The 23,383-nt window shown below is 41.1% G+C and overlaps 1 protein-coding gene across 4 annotated transcripts in view; it reads left to right on the top strand.

The window, feature by feature from the left end:
* Window positions 1-23,383, top strand: part of FCHSD2 (FCH and double SH3 domains 2) — a 119,837-nt gene that overhangs the window by 50,467 nt on the left and 45,987 nt on the right. For all 4 annotated transcript variants that reach the window (XM_058856258.1, XM_058856265.1, XM_058856241.1 and 1 more), the window contains exons 4-8: window positions 10,628-10,704; window positions 11,808-11,952; window positions 14,797-14,930; window positions 15,797-15,851; window positions 16,251-16,379. In XM_058856258.1, coding sequence (XP_058712241.1) covers window positions 10,628-10,704; window positions 11,808-11,952; window positions 14,797-14,930; window positions 15,797-15,851; window positions 16,251-16,379 — 540 coding nt within the window. The remainder of the gene's footprint in view (window positions 1-10,627; window positions 10,705-11,807; window positions 11,953-14,796; window positions 14,931-15,796; window positions 15,852-16,250; window positions 16,380-23,383) is intronic.

Raw genomic sequence — 23,383 nt, 5'->3', positions numbered from 1 at the left:
TGAGAAATTAGCCCACACTCCATTTGGAAAGCAGAAGAATTACCAACTCACCAGTCTGAAGAGATGACAGATATTTTTGTGCTTTGCCTCCCCACTCACCCTCCTTCGGAATAGCCCCACACGAAGGACCCTGTGCTGCTCCCTGCCTTCATTTTCAGCACGACAAAGCTTCATACAAAGCCCACGCGGGCTGGGAAGGTTCTGACACAGTGGGGGAAGCCAGAAAATGCCCAGTTCAGAGGAAATGTACCATATGCTTCCCAATCCCGAGCTGCCAAACTCAACCCCTTCCCTATTGTGTCGGCGCGGTAGAGACCAGATGGTTCCTTTCCCCTGGCGCCAGGCACTGCCTTTTCTCCCTCATTCTGTTTGTCTGATAACACCAAATCCAGGGGTTTCACGTGTGAAATAGATGTATAAATCTCTACATATAAACTTCCTCTGGGTGGACCTGTGCTTAGCAAACGTTGAGCCTGAATTAATCCGTGTTTTAAGCTCCCTAAGAGAAGCTTTCCTTCTCTGTCTGTGTTTTCTGAGCAGAGATTGACTTGATGATTTTTTGTTTTTCTGAACTGTTCCTGTTAAATTCTTTCTTAAATGAGCAGGAAGATATTTCTTTTTTTTTTTTCCTTTTTTTCTCTTTTTTTTTTTCATGTGAACAGAGTCAAACTGAGTTGGACTCTGATGATCTTGGCAGCTCTTGTAGAGTTGGCTTGCCTTCTAACTTCAGAGAAAAATTGCTTTCTAATGGACTGTTTTTCCCCTTAGTGAGTGCTTTGGCACCTGTATCCTGAGTTGTGGAAGGGTTTCTTTTTTTTTTACAGATGTTTTAACATGAACACAACCTTTAACTTTGCGTTATTGCTGCCAGCTTTTCTGTCCTGTTGAAAATAGAGATTTTTTTCCTAAAAAATAATATCCTTGCTTTAAAGTACTACCATACAGTGAAACAGCAGATTTACCCTATAAAATTAAAGACACTTTAAGATGGCTAAAATATTACTTAAAATGTTGTATTGTTTGCATAATTGTGTTCTACAACCTTAAATTTTGCTTTCGATCTCTGCTACTGTTTGATTTATAAAGGACAAAACAAAACCATGGCAAATCCCTGGAATATTGGGCAATACTTTAAAGGTTCAGCTAAAAGAATGAGGATGTCACATCCTGTGTCCTGTAGGATCTATGAGGTGTTAAGGAATGTGCTGTGCACTAGGTGATATTGCTGTTAAATTACTGCTTCAGGGTTAATGTGGAGTCTTGGAAAGGTGGGAAATTTTCTGTGGTAAATTAAGGGAATTACAAAGGCTGCTATCCCTGGCAATCACTGCTGCTTGTGGAAAGCTGGATGTGAGCTTTGGAGCCCCCTTGCTTGGGAATGTTGGTATCAGTGATGTCCTTTAGACCCAGTTTAATTATTAACAATGGTTCTGGTGTGCTCCATTCACCTGGGATCTTCTCGTGGCAACCAACCTTCGTGTGGCTTCCCTGCTACTGTGGGCATTGTTTACTTTTTCCTATGGGAAAAAAAGAGCCCTCAAAGGGTTTCAGGATTTTCAAAAAACGGATTTGTTTAAATGGGTCAATGAAAAAAAAAAACAACCAAAAACTTGGAAAGGGGCTCAGAAGGAGAAAAAGAGGCTCAGGGGGGACCTTCTGGCTCTGCACAACTCCCTGACAGGAGGGGACAGCCAGAGGACAGCCCAGGCTCTGCTACCAGGGAAGAGGGACAGGAGAAGAGGGAACAGCCTCAAATTGCTGGAAAAACCCTGTCCTTGGTCACATTTCTCCTGAAATTTTTTGAGGTTTCCACTTCCTTCTGTATTTCCCTGCAGGACACAATCCCACCATTTTTTATGCTCTTCTATGAATCTATATTCTTCCTAAAAAAACACTTAGCTGGAATTTCCCTCACCCAGGAATAATTAAAGTATTTATTCTTCTTTTTCTCCACTGAAATGATGAGTTCTCCAGTTCCTTTTCCTGAATCAAGTCTCAAACTTTACTAACCAGAAGAATAATGTGGCTTTGGTGTCAGCTGACTTAGAATGCTGAAAATGTTGTTAGGTACAACTGTGTTCTTACTTTGCTTCTCCTCAAGCTGCCTGATCAATCCAGCTGTTTCATTTAGGAAGTCCAAACCTTTGTTTTCCAAAACTGGATCGTGGTGCCAAAATTCCTTGGCGGATGGAAGCCTGCACACTTGTCTCTCTGATTTCCAGGGAGCACTTGGGTTGTTTGTTCAGCTGGAAGAGTTGTCCAGCCAAGGTGAATCATCTTCATTTGTTTTTTAGAAATTTAGGTCTCTTTGTCTTCTACTCTTGACATTTGTAACTGTACTTTTAGTGCAGATTTAGGAGGTTCAGAACAGACCCAGACTGTCAGGTGAGGGGTTAAATTCTCTGGCTGTTGTAGTGTTTGTGCTGCATTTAATTATTTTACTGATCTGAGCGAGCAGTGCCAAACCTTTCCTCATAAAATCATGGAATGAGTTGGGTTGGAAGGGACCTTAAAGCTCACTGGCATCAAGGACAAGTTTCTTGGAGAAAACGAAATAGTTGAAATCTTTGGAGGTTGTGGGGTGGGTTGAGGCATTGTGGTGCGTGCTGGACACTTGGAATGTGTGACTGCAGCATCCCAGGATTTCTTTTCCATGCCAGTGTGTGTTCCCTGAGATACTTGAGGAAAAGGAGCTTTGCTAATTAGTCTCAAACTATGTAAGTTTATAAAGCTGTAGAAGCTGACTGGCTGTGCACAATATTTATTATCATCTTCTGTTAGAGGGGTTGATTTAAGCAGGGCTTAAAGTTGACCTTTAGGGGTTAGTGTTGAACAGAACAGACAAGAAATATGAATTTAAAAATTATTTTATTAGTAAGTAGTAAATTCTGAAGAGTGGTGATGCTTTCAGAGCAAAATTTGTTCATGTAAGCTTTGCCAGACAGACAAAGGTATTGAACTCCTTAAAAATATGGCATTGCGTTTTCAGGCTGATTTTTATTTTTACCCCAGATTTTGATGTACACAATTATATTTATGCCAAAACCTGACTTAACTGCGGGTTCCATGTTCTAAAGCTAGACCAAGCTCAGAGGCTAATTATCAAATTCAAAATTAATTTTAGAACTTCAATATTATAAACTTCAGAGCAGTAACACTTCCAATGTTGCAAAACTGATCAATAAATATTAAGTGAAGCATAACCAACTTCAGAGTTATCTGCCAGCTGTTTTAGGATGGGAAAAAAAAATCAGCTTTGTGCTCCACAGAGCAGGAGCTGTATCAGTGCTTTGTAATCATGTGAACCTTTAATTAAGAAGTTCCCACAGAATAGGAAATGCTGACCTGCTGGAGACACTTCCAGGGAATAACACAGAGCAGCTTCAGGCAGCACTGTGGAGAATGGAACAAATTCAGAAAGGTTTCTCTCAAAACAGTAAATATTTTAAAATGGCATGCTCCTGAGTGGCATTATTTAAAAAAAACGCTACACATGCAGTGGGTTATTAATTATGGTCACTGTTAATTATTATTGTGGTCAGTGCCAAGTCCTGCAGTGAGAATGAGAGAACCACAGTGTTGCAGCCACGATTTGTTGGTCTTAAAACTTTTTGTAGCTGTTTGAAAGAAGGCAGGGAGGTCACTCACCATTCCTGGTTTACTCTGACTTTCCCTTTGTAGCTCTTCAGTGCTTCCCTGCTTTTTGAGCTAGTTCAAACATTTTGAACTGCTTCCATGAGGCAAGTGAACTGGTTAAAAGGGATTTTTAATCTGTAGATCAGACTTTGCTTAGGAGATCCTATCCTGATCCTTCTGTGTAGTAGAGCAGTGGCTGCACAGTGTTCTCCAGCCAAAAAATTCTGTGGAAGGTGAGGTTTTTGCCATCCTTCATCAGCCTCCCAAGATGTGAATTAGGGGAAATTTAGAAATCACTGCTACGCTCCTCATGTGTTAAAAAAATGGGAAATATCTGGTTTTGGTCTCGCTCAGCAAAACAGAACTCGTGGAGGTAATTATGGGGAAGGTGAGAATTTGAGAAGCTGCCCTTTTTTTTAGTCCTTACTGGGGCTTTTCTCAAGGCTCCACATCATGATCCTATTGTCTGTCTTTCTGTCCAGCAACACAGAGCTTCCATTTGGGTGGGGGGAAAGGGCTTATCAGCATTCCAGGAGTCCTTAGAGTCAGTTTGGTGCTTGTTGAAAGTGGTATTTTCTTAGCAGTTCAAACAGAGAAGAAAAATCCCTGTACCTGAGAGCTGCGCTGGTTAAAACCCCACAGACGTTCCTTCAGACTCATATTAATGGGATGCTTCTGGCTGGGATCCCTGAAACCAGCAGGAAATGGTGGTGAGGAGGTGACAGACGTGTCCCCCATGTCCTGTTTCAGCTGAGGTGCATGCAGGCAGCAGCTGGTGTGAGACAGAGGAAGGATGTGGCACTGGTGTCCCCGGGCAGCGTGCAGGTGGTTCCTCTTCCGAGCCATCTCTGTGGGATTTGGGTGCTATTTTGTATTTGTGTCCTGAGACTCTTTACTGTGAATTAACACTGGCAACCAGACCTGCACATGGATGAAAACAGGGAGTTTGCCATGACTTCACTCTCTTCAGTAGTTTAATTTTGGGAAGGGATCTTAAAAATCACCTCATTCCAATCCCCTGCCATGGTAGGGACACCTTCCACTTTCCCAGGTTGTCTAGTCTGGTCTTGGACACTTCCAGGGATCCAGGGGCAGCCACAGCTGCTCTGGGCACCCTGTTCCAGGGCCTGCCCACCCTCACAGGGACCAATTCCTTCCCAATATCCCATCTAACCCTGCCCTCTTGCACTGGGAAGCCATTCCCTGTGTCCTGTCATTGCCCTGACCCATGTGCAGGACCTTGCACCTGGCCTTGTGGAACCTTATGAATTTCCCTATTTTTAAGCTTTAGGAAATCTGTCTAAAGATCAAGGTCCAAAGATGTTAAAAGTTTACCTAAAAGTTAAAAATTAATTCAGCCAAAAATGACATTGTCTAGCACAATAGGGTGGAGAAGAAGTCTGGTTTATAATGAGCCATGTAAAGCAGTGGTTCCCCATCTGAAATGCAATCCAGAACTTTGGTTTATCTGTTAGGAATGGGATTTGCTCAGGAAGCACAGACTTTTGAACCAAAAGACAAACAAACTTCTTCTCCAGAGCTGCTAATGTGCCTTTGGCTCCAGGGAGAAGTGAAGTGGTGGAAAACCTCCTGATCTCTTGTAATGCAACCTGAGGCTCTGCCCCTTCCTGAGGTTTTCTAACAGTTTCATAGGGACTTAAAAAAAGCCAACTCTGAAAAAGAACGCTGAGTTTATGTAGAACAGCTTCACAATCCAGGAAAAGTTATTTCAAGTATAAGAAAGAATAATTTTAGATGGTTTAAACAGGAGCTCCGCCTGTTTTGAAGAATAAAACCAATCTTCAGCCGTTTTCCAACTTTCACGCTCAAAGATGGGGAGAATTTTACTCAGACTTCTTCACTTGGTGCCTTGAAAGCTGGAGGATTTTTATTTACTTGGATTATTGTACTTCTTCAGGGGTTGTAGAGCTAAAAATTGTGAGAAGACAGTCTCTAAACTTTGGGCTGCCTGAAATACTCTCACTGGATGGTGCAGTAAGAACATCAACACAGACATTTTTAAAGGAGTAATTTAGCAAAAGGGCTTAAAAATAACCCGAAATGTTTCCAAATAGCAACATATCCCTAGTGTAGCAATTTAAAATGTGCAATTAAGAAAGTGATAATAATTTCTCCACATGAATACTGAGCTTGGTTGGTGTAACTGGATTTATTCTGATTTGTAACCTACCCAGAACTGGAAGTATCTGTGGTTAAGTTAGGGCCATGGTACCACATCATGGAGATTACAATTAATTTTTCTTGATGCCTCAAGTCCTAAAATTTGGAAGCCAAAGACAGGAGAATTTGGAGAAAAAGCAGTTGGAAGCTTAGGAAAGTATGGTTTTATTACTTAAAATCTGTCAGGGTATTCATAATAAGGGAGAGTCACAATAAGGCAGAGAAAGAAACTTCAACACTGGTTTTGTGCCAAGTAATACAAAATATGAATCCCTAGGTTAGCTATGGATCCTGGCCTGATGAAAGGTCAGGAATAGAATAGGTTAGAGGGTATTTTGATGGATAAATCTGAATTGGCTCTAGGTCTAGTCAGCTTGGCTGCAGTGGATTTATCCTCAGATCATTTCCTATCTTAGCACTGTGAGTGTTGTCTTTGAAAACTGTGAAACCTTTAGAAAAAAAGGACAAACTTAGTGCCAGGGGTTTATAAAGGAGGGCTGAGAGAGGAGAAGTTAAATTATATCTCGTTCAGGTTGTTTTGGAGAGAATTAAGGTGTTGCAAATGAAGCAACAGTTTTAACAAATGAACAAAGTGAATGAGAAGAGCTTTGACGTTTCCTCTGCTAAATCTGATTGCAGGAGTGCCTGAGGTGATATTTAGCTGCTGTACATGAATTTTTTAGCTTCCCACTTTGTTTTCTTTGCTTTCTTGTCATGCTTCAAATATCCAAAAGTAAAAAGAGAAATGAAGCAGCTTGGAACAAAATTGTGAATGAATGAGTGACTGAATGAGCAAATGAAAGAACGAAACCCTGTATTTTCTGGAATTGCAGTCATCTGATGGTAGGAAGGAATATCCCATCTTGAGGAAGGAGAAGCAGCAGGTTAGGGATGCAGCTTCACCTTAGATACACCCAGCCTTTCTTGATGTTTCCAGGGAGTTTTACAACTGATGCTGCAGGCACAGGGAAACCTCTTTTATCTCTCATTTAGCCATGTTAAATGCAGTGTAGATCAACAGCCAGGGCACCTTTTGGAAAGTGCCAGGATGCACTGGAGAAGTCCATGTGCTGCCTGTTCCAGGGATTGTTTTCATTTTCATTTGTGCTGCAGCAGCTCTTTGGTCACGATGCTGCTGCCTAAGGCCCTGTGTGAGCTCCCAGCACAATAATTGTGTCTGACAGAGCTTGTGTTGACAGCTTGTGATGCAGATGGAGCCACGTCACATCCTGCCTGGAATCCCTGCCCAAAATCCCTGCCTGGAATCCCTGCCCAAGTCCCTTCATTCTCATTAAACCATTATTGGATCTTGCTCTGGTAAATAAAATATCACTTGAAATAATCACTGTAATGACTATCCTGGACTTTAGTGCTGATACTGAATGGTTCTGCTGTGTTCAAGAAGCAGAGTTCTCACCTCACTGTATTGCATTTCCAGCTCCCTTCTGCCTGTCCAAATCTTCCCAAGAGATTGGCAAGGGCCTAAAATCTCTCCCAAGTTACTCCTGAAGCTCGTGAGGCAAACATCTGTGAGATTGATAAGCTGCCTCCTGAGTTTTTGGCCCCAGGTAGCTGTGTTTGAGTGAGTCAGGCTCCCTGAGCTCGCTGACGTTGTGTGGGATCTCACAGGTTTGAGAAGAAAAGCTGAGGGCACTGGGGAAGTGCCTGAAATTTCTCATTTTGGATACATCTCGTTCCTTCGTTTTTGTAGTAGAAGCATCCTTCACAACGTAGACATTTTGCATTTTGGTTGTGTGTGGGTTTTTTGTCCTTTATTTTTTTGGAGGAGTCTCTGTGTGTGACAATTTCCTTTCATCCTCAGCCAGCCCTCACAAATTACTTCATTTCTGAATTCATCTCAGGAAATTCTGAGCTGGAAGGGACCCACGAGGATCATTGGTGAATGGCCCATACCGTCTTGCTCTCTTGCAGCTAAAAATATGGGTTTGAAAATATCTGATATCAATCAAAAGTCGGTTTTTACAGTGGCAGGAGAGTCTTGGTGTAGCTGTCAAATTTACTTTGGAAGAACCAGCAGTATTGAAAGCAGTACTGAAATGAAATAGAATTTTTCACAGTGCCTGCACCTCACAATAATGACAATGGTACAGCATTCCCAACACTTTTTTTCCCATTTAAAAGTAAAATAAAGCAAAGCTCTCTTGCACATAAACAATGGATGGGTCTGATAATAAGAATTTATACATAATAAAACTGCAACTTTTTCTTGCTGCTAATGAAAAGTGTTAATTTGCAGCTGTTGATTAGTAAAAGTGGCTTCCACACTTCCATGAAGTCAGTTTAATTGGGAGTAACCTTGCTTTTCCCAGAGAGGAAGCAAAGTAAAGAGAGATACTCTTTACTTTGTTGTGGAGTGTTTGCCTGCCAGAAGGGGACTTAGCAAACAAAATAATGAAAAAAAATAATCATGTCAGAGCACTGCTGTGATAAAGAGAAGGGATCAAAATGATGCAAGACATCGAAACTACCTAAATGAAAAGCAGCACTGAATTTGCCTGCTTTGATAGTCCCAAAACTCAGTGTTACATCAGCTGTGTCTGTCATGGTTTCTGCTATCAATAATAGTTTTTTTGGGCACCTGCTCAGCACCTCTCAATTATTGTTACAGATAAAAACCTTACAACTGCTTTGGAAAGTATCATTAATATGATTTTTTGAAAGTCTTCTAACACTGATCTTTTAATTTGGGTCATCTCCCTCTTTCCTTTTCTAGTGGTGATTCCTTTTGTAAGTACTATAGCAAATATTTTAAATTTTTTTCCTTCCCAATACCTGTCACAACTGGCTTTACTAGAAAATATCAATAAATAGACATGAGGTGAGGTCTGGTGATAGGGAACATGATGTAGGAGCTGCAGCCCTGGGAAATACAAATCTGAGTGTATGTGAAATTGTGATGATTTTTTCACAGGTGCCAGAGCTTCAGGAGTGTTTGGACAATGCTCTCAGGGATGCTCAGGGTGGGATTGTTGGATTGTGCAGGGCCAGGAGTTGGACTTTGTGATCCTGTGGCTCCCTTCCAGCTCAGGATATTCCATGATTCTTTTATCCTCCCTATTCTCTTCACTTTTTTTGAATGGTTTTGTTGCTGAGCTTGTTCAGTTTGGTCAGTCCCGCTGGGTTTATGGTTTATTTGCTGACATCGGTGATTGGATTTCTGTGGGCAAAAATAGCTTTAGTTATCCCTCTTGTGACTCCTTTTGCGTCTTGATTTTGGCAGAGCTTGTCCTCAGCTGCCAGTGAGCTTTCATTCCTGTTTCTCTACATTTGTTCAGCATCTTGAGGAAGATCTTGTAGTGGATTCTGAGGAAGAATGGGTGGAAACGTGGAATTAGCACCAGGTGGAAGTATCTCATAAAGCTCCAAATCCCATGCCAAATTGCTTTGCCAGGGTTAAAGGAAGTGTTATTTTTCCTTTTATCTGGGATTTTTTAACAGCTACCTAATGGAATTTGCATTTTTTTTAAAAAATTGCGGGAGCATGAGTTTGCTACTAATGATCTATTAGCAACATTTAATTTTTCTATGTGAACTTGTTGATCAAACCATACCTTGGTAATAAATTTTTACTTCTGTGTGGGCTGTGAGACATGAATAAAATCTTGTGCTGTTTGAGCTACTTCTGGTATTTTTTCTAGGAGTAATTAAAAGGTGGTTGTATCTTAAACATGTTATGGAAAGCATAAATAAATAACACTGGGCTGTGCCTCTCGTCGAGTGGGTCAGAGGCAAAGATGTCTCACCCCAGGCTCTTCCTCAGGATTGCTCTTCCAAAATACTCCTGAGGGATTGATTCTTAGCTGGAAAGGGAATTTTTACCCAGGTCTCCACTTGTTTGCTGTGTAGCATGCAGAAGCTGGAGGGTGTTCCTATGATGGTGGCTCTTTGGAAGAGTCACAAGATGGTTTAGGTTGGAAAGGTTCTCAAGGTCTTTGAGTGCCACATCCACAGGGCTCTTGAGTCCCTCAGGGATGGGGACCCACCACTGGCCAGGGCAGCTGTGCTGTCCTTTTCCTAGAAGGAATTTTCTCTAATCCAGCCTAAACCTCCCCTGAGCCCTCCCCCAGATCTGTTGCCAGCCCCTCTGTCCCAGCCTGGAGCATTCCATGGGGTTCCCCAGCAGGAACTCAAACCCAGGAATGCTGCTCAGTGTCCATAAACTCATCTCCAGCTCCGTGATTTCCACAGTGCACATGGTGTTTTCCTGTTTATGGAACGATTCCAAAGTGATACACTGAGGAAAATGGGATCAGCAGGCAGAGGAGGGCTCGGTGTGGCTGCAGCTCCCCTTCCCCGTGTGGTTATAGATGAAACCCTGCTGCTTTCTGACCTTGAATATGAAAATGTTGTTATCGATTTCCTGAGGCCGTGCAAAACGAAACGCAGGGACTGAAGGGTGCAATTAGCATTAATAATTAAAGATGAGCTGCATTTGTCAACCTCTTGTCTGGTGTAATCCTGTGAGTCAGGGCTCCTCGGGGAGCTCCTGCAGCCCAGGATGATCCGAGCTGGGCGTGTGGGCTCATGAAGGAGCAGATGTTCCCTGGGTTCTGGGAGCCCCATCCCAATCCAGAGAAACACAAATTGGAATTCTCACAGCTGGGGCAAGACCAGCCCTTTCCCTTCCAACATTCCCACCTCTGAGTCTGCCACTGTACACTTTGTTGGAGCTGTAAATTGTTTGCTTCTTTGGGTTTTCATTTGTCTGACATATACCAGAATACCAGAAATGGTATTTTAATTACTTTTTTTAAAAAAAAAAACTTTTTTTCCCCCCTTCTTTTAACAGAGCATTCAGAAGCTGGCTAGCCAATACTTAAAGAAGGACTGGCTTGGAATAAGAGCTGAGGAACGAAGTGATTATAGGTAATTTACCAGTTGGATATCTCAAAATTGCCATATTTATCATTTCAATTTGTGTCATTATTTCACTTAACAATGAATCACTGCTTTTCTGTAGTTAATTTTTCTTTTTGCTTTGTAGTAGAGTATTGCCAGTTAAAAAAAGAAGCTTTGTTTTCCTGAGATTAGTCTTAAATAGATGTTTATGACTTGAATATTTAGGAAGATGGGAGAAACAAAACAGCTTGATAGGACAACAGCTGTAATTTGCATCTGTTTCGGTAGTAATGCTTGTATCTGAATGTAGATTTTAGTAAATAACTTTAAGGTTAGAGGGATAAGTGTGTGGATTGTTTCATAGGAAAAGACAGGAAGAGATTTCATTTTATGAGGCTGTTCTTTGTGAAGATCAAATCTGACAGCAGGGAGGAGGCAAAGCAAGAGACAGTTGTTTACAAAACTTTATTTCATTAACATGAAAGGTGGATAAAACATGAAACCAGAAATAACTCAGTTGCTGAAAGCCTTTGAACAGCACCTCCTAAATATTTGGAATAAACTTTCAGATGCTTTGTTTTAATATCTTCTTTGTGTTCTGACAAGTTTTATTTCAAACAGGAAGAAATTGACAGATTTGTGTTTGGGACTTTCAGCGCCCTCACATCAGTTGTGTGTTTAGAGAGAAATAAACTGAATTATCAGTCTCAAGTGTACATAAAACACTCCCGTAACACCCAGCACCTCCTACCTGCAGCTTGTTCCCTTCCATGCCATGAGATCTCCAAACCCCTCCCTACCCATCACCAAGTGCTGAACCCAAAATATTTGGCAACAGGTTGAATCACAAGACAGGAACAGGCAGGAAAATCTTTATTTTTGGTACGACTTCCATTAAAAGTTTTGTTAGAAGTGGAGATATTTTCTTGTTCAGCCTGAAGGACTGTGCTTTAGATTTAGTTTCAAAGCGGTCCTTGAAAAAATGTGTGCTGCTGTCACATAAACCAGCCCAGGAGCTGGTTCCTGATCCTTGTGAAGGATCCTTGCAGTTCAGGAGATTCTATAAATCCAAATTTTCAGTGTCCTCCCTTTCTTCCTTCCCACACCCTCTCTGTGTTTCATTATTTTAGGAGCATGTACTCAGTTTGGAAATCACTCTTAGAAGGCACCGTGCAGGTGGCCCAGTCCCGACTCAATATCTGTGAGAACTATAAAAACTTAATTTCTGAACCAGCCAGGAGTGTCCGGTGCTTTAAGGAGCAGCAGCTGAAGAAGGTATTTGTGCTTTAATAAGTCCTTTAAACTACTGTCATTTTTATTGAGGGGGGAAAAATGGCTTTTAGAAATTTTTTATTGTGGCACTTCTAAAATATCTAAGTACTCTTCATCTTATCCAGCTTGTTGGAGAGGGATCAAAGTTCTGAGCTCTTATCCCAAATTGCAACTGCTTGAAAATAAGTTTTCTAAAAATGTGATACCAGTTGGTCAAATGTACCTCAGCAAGTCTCAGACTGTGCTGTAGAAATTGCATTGCACTTGCTTTGCAGTGACAACTGCAAGTGGTTTTTGTTAGAAAAAGTTCTGATTTTAGGAAAAGATTCATCTGAACACCTGAAGGAATGGCTTGAGCAGTCTCCAGGATGGAGAGTGTAGATTGTCCAGTCACCTCCTGTAACAGTATCAACAAGCAAGTGCTCCAAAAGCTGCTTTTATTATCTGTTTAATTATCTGTAATTATCCCTGCAGAGAAAATAGTGTAGTTCCAGTGAGCTGGATATTCATTTAATTGCTTGTTGCATTTGAAAGTCATTTATGAGGGTGGGCAGGCCCTGGCACAGGGTGCCCAGAGCAGCTGTGGCTGCCCCTGGATCCCTGGAAGTGCCCAAGGCCAGGCTGGATGGGGCTGAGAGCAGCCTGGGACAGTGGAAGGTGTCCCTTGAATAACAAAAAAAACCCCAACAACCCCAAACAACAGCTATTTTTGCTGTCCTTATTACAAAGTGACAGCAAAGACCCAGAATGTACCTAGTTCTGTGTCCTAGAGTAGTATTTAGTGAAGTACTTGGTTACAAATTTAAATGGATATTCATGTCACTGTGAGCTCTCTGTTTCTGAACAAATTATCCTACTCTTAGATACACTTAGATGCAGTATCTGTTTTATGAGGGAAAAATTAACTTTATTAATGCTTTTTTATTGTCCTGTCAAATTTTGTTTTCATGTGAAGCTTTCCAAACAACGCTGTGGCAATTTTATGGCATTCTTACTGGTAAATAATCGGACTTTATTCTTCTGCAAGTGGTGATAGTTCAGTGCTTATGAGTCAGTAGCAGAAGTGGGATCTTTACATTTGTAAAAGTCACAGAAGTTCCTTTATTCCTGCACTTTTGAATCAGCAGAACATATTATTACAATTATCAGGGCAGTATTCTGGTTCAGAGTATTCTAACAGTGATATGCTTTTCCTACAACATGGAATTATCATCCATTTGGCAAGATTCATTTTCCTGCACAACCACTTTATTGTTTTACACAGTGCAGTCTCTCACCCTTCCCTTTGAATTCCCAAACAGATAAATAATGGACAGAGAAATAATTGTTCTGACCTCCATTCAGACAAAAGCTTATCAAAATTTAAATTCAGTCAGCAAAACACTTGTAAGGTTACATGGGAATACCCATTTAAAGTGGCATCCAGTCTCCTGACAATTTTTTATCCTACAGGGATGCAAACCTAGATTATTTAATTCTTCTCAAATGATCTTTTTAACAACTGGGGTTATTTGATATTTTAATTTTTTGATGCTGGCAGGAGATTTTAGGGATCAAAAATCCCCACTGATGTTGCAAAACCCCAGACCTTTTCACAGGCTTTTATGTCTTTGCCAGCCATCTGTTATATACAGATTTTTTTTACCTTTAATTTTTCAGTGATGCACACAGAGGACTCCAAAAATCCAAATTTTGCCTTCCACCACTGCCCAAACCAGCCTTTAGGGAATGCACCCTCTGGAGCTGCTGCTTTATTGGTCTGCACACATCAACCAGCAGCTTTAGTGGGAATTTTTCTGTGCTTTATAGCAATTTGACAGCTTCAGGGAGAGCAGGATTGTGTGGTGAGAAGGCCAGCGATTCCTGTTGGCTGCCAGTTTGTTTTTTACAGGTGGCTGGGTGTTATTTTTTAGCAGTGGAACAGGGGGAAGTTAACGTTACCTTGTTGGGTTACAGCACCTCGTTAGTCCTGTAGCGCTCCCAAAGGAGGTTACATGCATTAATAATTAGTGTAATGAAGATCTGAGGTGTTTTGAAGGGGTGTTCAGCACCAGGGCACTTGGAATGAGCAGAGCCAAGGGGGTGATGATGACATGGAAAGAGCTGGGACCTTTGGGGTGATGTTTGAGAACTGAAAGGCAAGTTGGTTTCCTTGAGCTCAGCCCTGGGGAGCCTTCACTGACCACATCCAGCTTGTGATGTCTGTAATTAAATAGAAATCCACTGGACTATCAATCTCCTGTGTGCTTAATCCAGTTTGGTAAAAAAAAAATCTTTGGTAATCTCTTCTAAAGAGAGTTTTAATTCTAGACATTGATGATTCGCATTGGTTGTCTTACCTAGATCCTGCTTAGCGCAGATCCTTTCCCACTTTGTTGGGGTTTTTCTTAAGCTGGCAGGGTGTCTGAAGAATTGCTGAATATAATAATTTTTCTTCCTGTTGCATTGTGTTTCATGTGGCAGCTTTTGCCTCATGTTTTAAATTTTAAAGAAGGAAAGATTAATCATTTTTTTGGTATCACTTCCAGTAGATTGCCTTTCTATTTTTCCCAGTTGTATTCTGATGACTTCAACTGATTATCTCATCCAAAGCTTTCAGAACTTTTATGTTTAATTTGTGGGTTATCATTGATTTTGAACAGTTTAAACAGCAGCAGAAAGAAAGGAAGAGAGAAGGTTTTATGTTCTGATCAGTTTTAAAAGACCTCCATGAATAATTGACCAGGAGTGACTTGAAGACTGCATCCTTCCCTATAAAACACCATAAAAAGCAGCAAAGCAATGATGATAATATTATTTGGATGCAAAGAAAAAGTAATGTTTTCTTTCCTGGATGCTTTTTTTCAGTGCGTGGACCAGCTGACAAGAATCCAAGCTGAATTACAGGAGACAGTCAAAGATTTAGCTAAAGGCAAAAAGAAATATTTTGAGACTGAACAGATGGCTCAGGCGGTGCGGGAGAAAGCTGATATTGAGGCCAAGTATGTTTTTATAATGGCATATGTAGAAATAATTGCAGCCCCAAAAAGCACATTTGTATTAGTTTTTGCACTTGATATTTGGCTTTCAACGAGATTCTGCCAGGTTTTCTTTGCATTTTGCTTCTATACATTTTTGTAGCTGTTTCAAGCACACCCTGAGAGGAAATTAGAACTTGTTTGTGTTGGTTTCTTTTGGAAGGAAGTTCAAGTAACAGCTTTAATTTGGCATTTTCTAAAGACAGTGTGTCAGCTGGCACTTTTTTGATATTAGAGCCTCCTGACTTCCTTTCTGTCCACACATTTCAAATTTGGTATCAGTCCATTTAGAGGGGGAGAGGCAACTGGACACTGTTTTTATTTTTCGAGATAAATTTTTGTTGTTTAAGTTTTTTTCTGTTCCTTGACATGCTAAAGAGGGTGATTTCCTTCCTTCCAGGAAAACCATTAGCACATGTTTTGCATTTGGAGTCTGGCCTGTCTTCTGGGAGTTCACCACACCCTTTTTTCTTTCTTTTTCTTTAATTATTGTTTTTAGAAATTATTCAGAATTGGTCTCAGGGAATGAATTGATGGTTTCATTAGAGATCTTTTCTGTCTTTCTGAGGGATGACGGAAAAGAACTTTAATGAAATTACCTATAATACCTGAAGAAAGGAAGCAAACAAATACAAACAGAACCAAAAATTTGAGCTTGGGGGTTTTGGAGTAGGTTTATTCTGCAGTGTTATTCAGATTAAAATAGCTGTTGACTTGATTTTGTTTTCTTATTTACTTTTTAAACCACTGACCTTCAGACAGCTAAAAAATATTTTTGTAGAAATGGTGTAAGGCAATCATTCAGTTTGTTCTGCTCATTTCTGTTCCAGGTCTAAACTTAGTCTTTTTCAGTCAAGAATAAGCTTGCAGAAGGCAAGTGTGAAGGTGAGTATAAAACTTGTATTTTGCTGCTTATTTCATGAGGCAAATGGCCCAAATTGTCTGGAATGTAGGGGTGAGGGACAGCTTGGGAAAGGAATTGGTAGGACAAAGGATGAGCTTAACAGCATTCTCTGGGCAGAGTATAGAATTATATATGGAATATATGCAAGGAATTATTTTTTCTAATTAGACTTAAAACTGTTCTTTGAAGACCACATGTGAAATTCCAATTGCAGGAGAGAAAAAATCCATCAGGAATCCCCTCATCGTTAGGAAGACTTAAAAGCTATAAATGCCCTAATTTTTTCAGTGTAATAGCACATATACACACAATTAATTGGGTATTCATGTATGCTTGGTCATTCAGATTCTCTTTCTGAGCTGTGTTTTCACTTGTTGCAGTTAAAAGCCCGAAGATCAGAGTGCAATTCCAAGGCTATCCATGCCAGGAATGATTATCTCCTCACTTTAGCAGCTGCCAATGCACACCAGGATCGTTACTATCAAACAGACCTGGTAAACATCATGAAGGTAAGGAGGCTGATTTCTGCCTGCCACTGGGAACTGGGAAAATCTGGGATGGAGAGTCCTGGATTGACTTTTCCAATGAGCTGCCACGAATGAGAGGGAAGGTAGAACCAGCAGTGGTGTCTAAAAAAACTTGAACTGGTCACTTTTAATATTTTAATTCACTTATTTTCTGAAAAACTCACTTGGATAAAACTCCCTTGGATAAAGGAGTCAGGTTTGTCAAACCAAGCCCTGTATTTTCCTGTTGTAAGGAAACTGGAGATTTTTTTAGTTCTTTAGTACCATATCCCATAATCCTTTTTCTTTTGTATCTGATCAGGACACTTGTTGATGGTGTGATTAATGAGCTAGAGTTATAAAATATCTTGGTTTCCAATCTATGGATTTTAGGGAACAGCATTCTTGTTCTCACCTGGGGCAATTTGCCAGGTCAAGGCAGGAGTAGCTACTTGAACTCAGAGGAAATGACACACTTTAAAAAGTTCAAATCTGATTGCTCACAGTTGTTTTTTTCATGAATATCACTCTAGAATTAATTAAATGTACACTATTCCTGTGTCTTTGAATTGGAGAGTTAGAGATAAATTGTAAAATCATCTACTTCACACTTCATCTGCTTGCATTTCACATGGTGACATTTTCAAACTTTAATTTGCCCTTTGCTAACTATTTCCAGGCAGGGTGACTTAGAAGTCTGTCATTTGCATTTTGAATTGCTTTATTGGAGAAATAGCATAGAATTATAACAAACCCCTGTATTATCAGCATGGCTTTGCATTTTGGGGGGAAAATACTGATATACTGATATGAAAAGCAAGTAAGTGAGTTAAAAAATGAGAGCACCAAAGGAATTCTGCTGCTTTTCCCTGTGTGTGTGCTTTTCTGTTAGTAAAATGTGAATATTTGTGCTGACTAAATGTTTAGTACATGGAAATGCTTGTAAAGAACTTCCTTGTGCTGGTGCAGATAAAATTATTAATTGATGCTTACATAAGATAATTTCATACTTACATGCATGGTTGGTTGTCATCACTTAATGCTCTTACTTGGGAGCAATTTCAGAAGGGAACTGAATATGTTCACAACAAAACAAACAAAAAGGGTGTTTGAAATCATTTTTAAAAATGAGCAAATAGCCTTGGTAATTTTTTTTTTCCAAGTCTTTCTGGAGCTGAACCTTTTTTTCTTCATATAGAAAAAGACCTTACAGCTTACTCTTTGATATAAATAACTGTGGTTTACCGAAAGCCTAAGTGCTTTCATCCAGACAAATTACTCTGGAAGGAAAGGACTACACTCAGGGTTTATTTTTCTGCATCTCTCAGATATTTATAGCAGTTGAATCTCTTTGTCTGGTAAACAACAGTGTGTTTTTAATGAAGAGCTGTAAATTTGGGTCTCTTGCACTGTTGGTCATGAGCAAAACTCGGTGGGAGCACACCCAGGTGTCCTGGGAATGGGGTGTCCTGGGAATGGGGTTGTTCTCAGGAGCAAGGCACAGAAAGTAACAGGCAGGGGTACAAATAGGAGTGGCTACTAGAGATTTTAAGAGAGGGAGGGGGAAGATCGTCAGGAAGATCAAGGAAAATGCATCACTGGACTCTTAATTCCTTCATCCAGGAGCTCTGATGTAAATTGAAGTATGAAACAGCTTAAAAGTATAAATAAATATTATAGATACAGCAGCTTGTAATCTGCACTGGGATTTGCTGCCAGGGTCCTGGTTTCTCCTCCTCCTCCTGAAATTCCTGAGGGAATCCCACTGTATAAAGTACAGAAAAGATGATTATTTTATTTAGCAGAATGATTTAACACAAATGGAGAAGGAGCTGGAGAGAGGGGTGACCAACTGGAGGTGAAGAGTCATTCAGTGTATGTATATATGTAAATGTACAATGACTGAGAAATGAAGCAAGATCTTGCCAATTTTGGTTGACCAGGCAGAAAATAGCATATGAAAGTAATGTTAAAAAGAGAAATGCAGTAACTTGAGGGAAAAATTGCTGCCTACAGAATAAAGAACTCTGAATAGCCGTTACCATTTTTGAAGAAGATGCTAGAACAGGAAAATGGAGTGAAGGACAAAGAAATGGAGACACCTGTGCAATGTTTCTAATCTCTTGGTGACATCATTGGGAAGGGAGGACTTGGGAAGGGAGTTTCACCCTTCCAGCACAGTTTTTGTTTCGATAGATTGAGTGGTGGTGTGACCCAGTATGCTTTACATGCTGTAAGCAGTTGTAGTGTCTAAAGTAAACATCTTTGCAATCACTGTGTTGTGATTAATATTCTAAAAATGTGCCTTTTATCTCAATATTAGTAAGTCTTTAGGTATTCCTGTAGTGCCACGTGTTGTCTGTAAGTGTTTCCCCATTTAGCTGCCCTTGAGCTGATCTTTGAACTGCTCAGGGCTCTCCACATTTCTGAATCACATCAAGTTATCTCCTCAGTGTGTTCAGATTTTGGTCCCAGTGCCTGTTTTTCTAGTTGCCACCCAAAAATGAGAAAATCTTCAGCGACAGAAAAAAGCACACAAAAACTTCTCAGCTGATACTTGGCTGCATTACTGTATATGACATTCACAAATGTGTCAGAGGCTGTTTCTGTTTGCATCCATCATAACCAGTTTCTCCATGGGTTTTGCTTTTCCTGGAGTTGTTGTTTCCAGAATTGGAATGGAGCTGTGTGGGTCCTGTTGCTCGCTGGAAGCCGGGGCTGCCTTGGCTGCAGCACAGCCAGTCCCTGGCCATGACGTGCATCCAGCTGCTGCCTTTGGGTTGGAGATGCGGCACTGCACCTCAAACCATGCCTCTGCTCCTCCTGCATGTGCAGGCAGTGCTTGCTTTCCTAGAAAACATGAGATTTTACTCTCAGCTCTGATATCAACTTGGTTGCGTTGATAAAAATGCCAGGTTAAGAACTCAGCTGATGTGGCTGCCCCTTCCCATCTGTTCTCACCTTATATTAAATTACCTTTTATTTCAGTAGGCTAAAAAGTGTCTTGCTTAGCATAAAATGGAATCGTGGAGTGTTTATTATTGGACGTGGACATCAGAGGTTGGTCCTGGTGTCCTGTGGGAGTTGAGCTGAGCACAGACAGGTGGAGTTCTTGAACAGCTTGTCTTACTGACAGCCTGGAGAATGGATCTTTGGTGCTTTGTAACAATAAAATCCAACAAGAGGCTGTTTTGGTGTTGGAGGAAGGAGGGGTGGAGATATTCTGCAGCCGCAGTGTTGGTTTATGGCTGCAGGAGATATTTCCAGACTGCTGGGAGAGGATGATGTGTGCTGGGCTCAGGCACCTTGGGCTGCTCCCAAGAGGAAGCTGCTGCTGGGTTTGTTCCTGGCTCTGGAATGCTGCTGTGGTGCTGTCCTGTGACAAATGAATCACAAATCCACCTCGTGGCCTTGTTTCAGTTTTCTGTGATAGGCAACAGAAGGGGCTTTTCAAAGGCAGGGCTCCTGGTACACAGAGCTCCTGCTAATTTTCAGTGATTCGGAATATGTTACTTTATTCTGCAACATTTTTATGCAGAGAAGAAAAAGTGATTGGCTGTGCTGTGTTTGTAACTGTGAAAGCCATCACAGGCTAAACAGGGATGCGTGGAAAGAAAATACAAAATGCTTCCAGTTTTTTTAATAGGATGAAGAATTGTTCCTACTGTGCCTTCCTAGTTTTCCAGTTCGACCACTTAATAAGGAGCAGAGCCGTTCTAGGTCTCTGTTCAGAAAATATTTGAATCCTTTTGCCTTTCTTTGTATCTGTCCTTTATGTCCATTTCAATCTCTGCAGTGAAATAAAAACCCCTCAAAGCACAGACTAAATAAAGCCTGGTAATGTTTTATTCTTTGCCAGTTTCCTGACAAGCTGCTTAGGAAAAGTTGCCATCACCTGAGTGTGAAAGTACAGTCCACAAACCCTTTTAATAATAAGTTGTCTGCCTTGTGCTTAGGTTTTTACTTTAAACTGAGGTCAGAAGGAAGTCTAAGGTGATGGTTGAAGTCCAATCAGACTGTTTTGATGTTCATCCTTTTGGAAACTTTATCGTTTTTTAATGCTTTGCTCTTAATTCTGTAAGTTCCCTCATGAACCACCTCAAAGAATGACTTTCTACAGCAACTTACAGTGAGAAAATGTTGACATGAAAAAGAGAAAAGCAGCTGTGCTGGACACTTTAAATAGTCCTGAGATTATTTAAAGAGAGAAAGAAAGAGGGAACAAAAACTTACATTTCAAAATCACAGGATGGTTTGTGTTGGAAGGGGCCTTAAGGACCATCCAGTTCCAACTCCCTGCCATGGGCAGGGACACCTTCCACTCTCCCAGGCTGCTCCAGCCTGGCCTGGAACAATTCCAGGGATCCAGGGGCAGCCTCAGCTTCTCTGGGCACCCTGTGTCAGAGCTGAGGAACAGGTTACAGGCGGTGCTGCATTTTTTATGAACACAGAAAAATTCCGGAGAAGGTAGCAGGCAGTGGCAGCAGGTATCTCTAAACTAAGCTCTTTAAAAAAGGAGATATTTAATGTCGTGGCTCGTGTGGGCTTTGGTGTTTGGGGGAGAACAGTGTCAAAAGCTGGTGCTTTGTCTTTGTGGTTTTGGTGGTTTCTTTTATCCTGCTGTAATTACCAGGCTGCTTTTCTGGTTTTTTCTGTACTTTCCAGTATGCTTGACACGAGGAAGTGGAGTTGTGTAATTTGGCTCTTGTTCTTGATCAGAGTTCTTGTGATGATTTGGCAGGTTTAAATAAAAACTTTGTTACATCATTTCCCTGCAACAGCCCTTTGCTCAGGTGTGGGTGACAGTAACAACAGAAGTTACAGCAGCTCTTTGTTAATTTGAGAGGCTGATTTATAAAATCACAGGTGAAGTGTGGCTTTTCCACACCCTTGCCTGTTTTCAAGGACTCAGAGAGTGGAAGAGATCTGGCTCACTTCCAATGAATGAGCAACGTGGTGTACTTGGCCCTGCTCTGAGTGCAGAGATTGAGCTAATATCTCCCTTTTTTAAACCTGAATTACTCTATCATTCCTTAAAACAGCATTTTTTGGTAAGGAGGTTCTCCTTGGGATTCCCTATCTTCTGCTTTCTGTTTTTTGTGGGTTTTTTCTGCAATTAAGTGGAGTAACTGCATGAGTTCCATCACTGCTGGAACCTTCATGTTCTGGTGAACCCTGGTTTTTATTTGTAAGAATGGTTGGGAGGTTTTGTGAGGCTGTGTTGTCTTCTCTGTTTTCAGCATAGCCATCCATCACTTTACCCATGCACTTTCAATGATCATTTAAAACAAATGCAAAAATGCAGGCTCCAAACACCACTTGCACAAATGAGATTCAGCTGCAGCTGGCAGTGTTTATAAAAATGACCCCGAATTGAGGACTTGGTGGCTTTCAGTTAATAATTTGCTTTGTGCCTTGAAATTAATAGGATGTGTGTGGCAAAGGGTCCTTTCCCCTGGTGGCTCTGTCTGAATTGAAAAATAAGTTGACACAGTAGCTGAAAGTCTTAAATTGTCTCAGGAATGTTATCACAGCACTGCTGTGTCCTGTAGAAATAAAAGGGTACCATTTGCATCAGCACATATTTCTGTAGCCTCTGGAACAAGCAGAACCAATATTATCACTGTAAGAAATCAATTTACGTCTATGTTATTGTTTCAAACTTTCTGGAATGATTTAGAAGCACCCAGGGGATTCCTTTTTTTAAAATGGAAAGTCTGGCCCTCAACGAAAAAATAGCATTAAGATAAAGTAATTCTGAAGTCACCAGAGATTTCCATTTTCTTCTATAAATCTCTTTTATTATTTCAGTGCTACCAATTCTTTTAAGATCCTGTAAAACTCCCTTAAAAATGCGGAGGGGACTTTGTGCAAGCGAAAGAACTATTGTTTCACTTCCGGTCCTTGTCAGCTGCAAGCTGCAAGTATTTTGTAATCCCGGTTAAAGCAGCCGGATGGCATTATCTCCAGCATCAGATGGGCACAGGAACTTTCCTTCCCAGGCAGTTCATGAGTGTATTTGGCTTCCTCATGGTCATTCCCACAGAGGGGGGTGGCTGAAGGGATCATGTTCAGCACATGATGCCAGTGTTCCAGAAGATGCTCACTGTAGGTTCCACAACAGCTGATCCTGATCCCAGACTGTTTTCCCATTCAGGGATGTCTGTCTTTGTGTTGCTGTGCACGTCAAACCTGGGAGAGAAGAATCCCAGCAGCCACATAAATTAATAGGTCATTAATACACAGTTGTGGTCTCCTGTTTGGTGATTTTCTTAAATGCTCATATCTCACATTCCCAGCTGATACCTGAGAAGTGCCTTAGAGAGCTTTAGGTGTTCACAGTCCACAGAATAACTCCAGTTGGCAGCACTTGGATTCCAGCTGACTGTGAGTTAATGTTTGCAGGGAAGTGAAAAGAGGATTTGCGCTGGAAATGCAACTTTTGACGTTAATTTTGGTAAAACCACAAGCAAGCAAGGTTTACTGGCCTTAACAGTAAATGGTATTTGCACCAGGAACTGTGTTGTATGTACATCATAGAATGATGGAGTGGTTTGGGTTGGAAGGGACCTTAAAATTCCTCTAGTCCCACTCCTGCCATGGCAGGGACACCTTCCACTATCCCAGGTTGCTCTAAGTCCCATCCATCATGGCCTTGGACACTTGCAGGGATCCAGGGGCAGCCACAGCTGCTCTGGGCACCCTGTGCCAGGGCCTGCCCACCCTCACAGGGAGGAATTCCTTCCCAATATCCCATCTAACTCTGCCCTCTGCCCCCCAGTTCTTACATTTCCAATTATATTTTTAATTTTTAATAGATCAAATACATATTTTCCATTTCAAATCCATCCCTCAACCCCTGAAAAATCACGTTGCTGATCATGCAGACTTTTGATGCAACCTTGAGGCACAGGGGTGGATCTGAGTCACAACTCTTTCTGTTGAGAAGATGCGAAAGTGTGATGGTCACATTGGCCTGGTGGCTGTCAGTTTGTTCCACCTCGTGT

The sequence above is a fragment of the Poecile atricapillus genome, chromosome 1, assembly GCF_030490865.1.
Source record: "Poecile atricapillus isolate bPoeAtr1 chromosome 1, bPoeAtr1.hap1, whole genome shotgun sequence".
Taxonomy (NCBI): domain Eukaryota; kingdom Metazoa; phylum Chordata; class Aves; order Passeriformes; family Paridae; genus Poecile; species Poecile atricapillus.
This window is presented reverse-complemented; position numbering and strand designations above follow the sequence as displayed.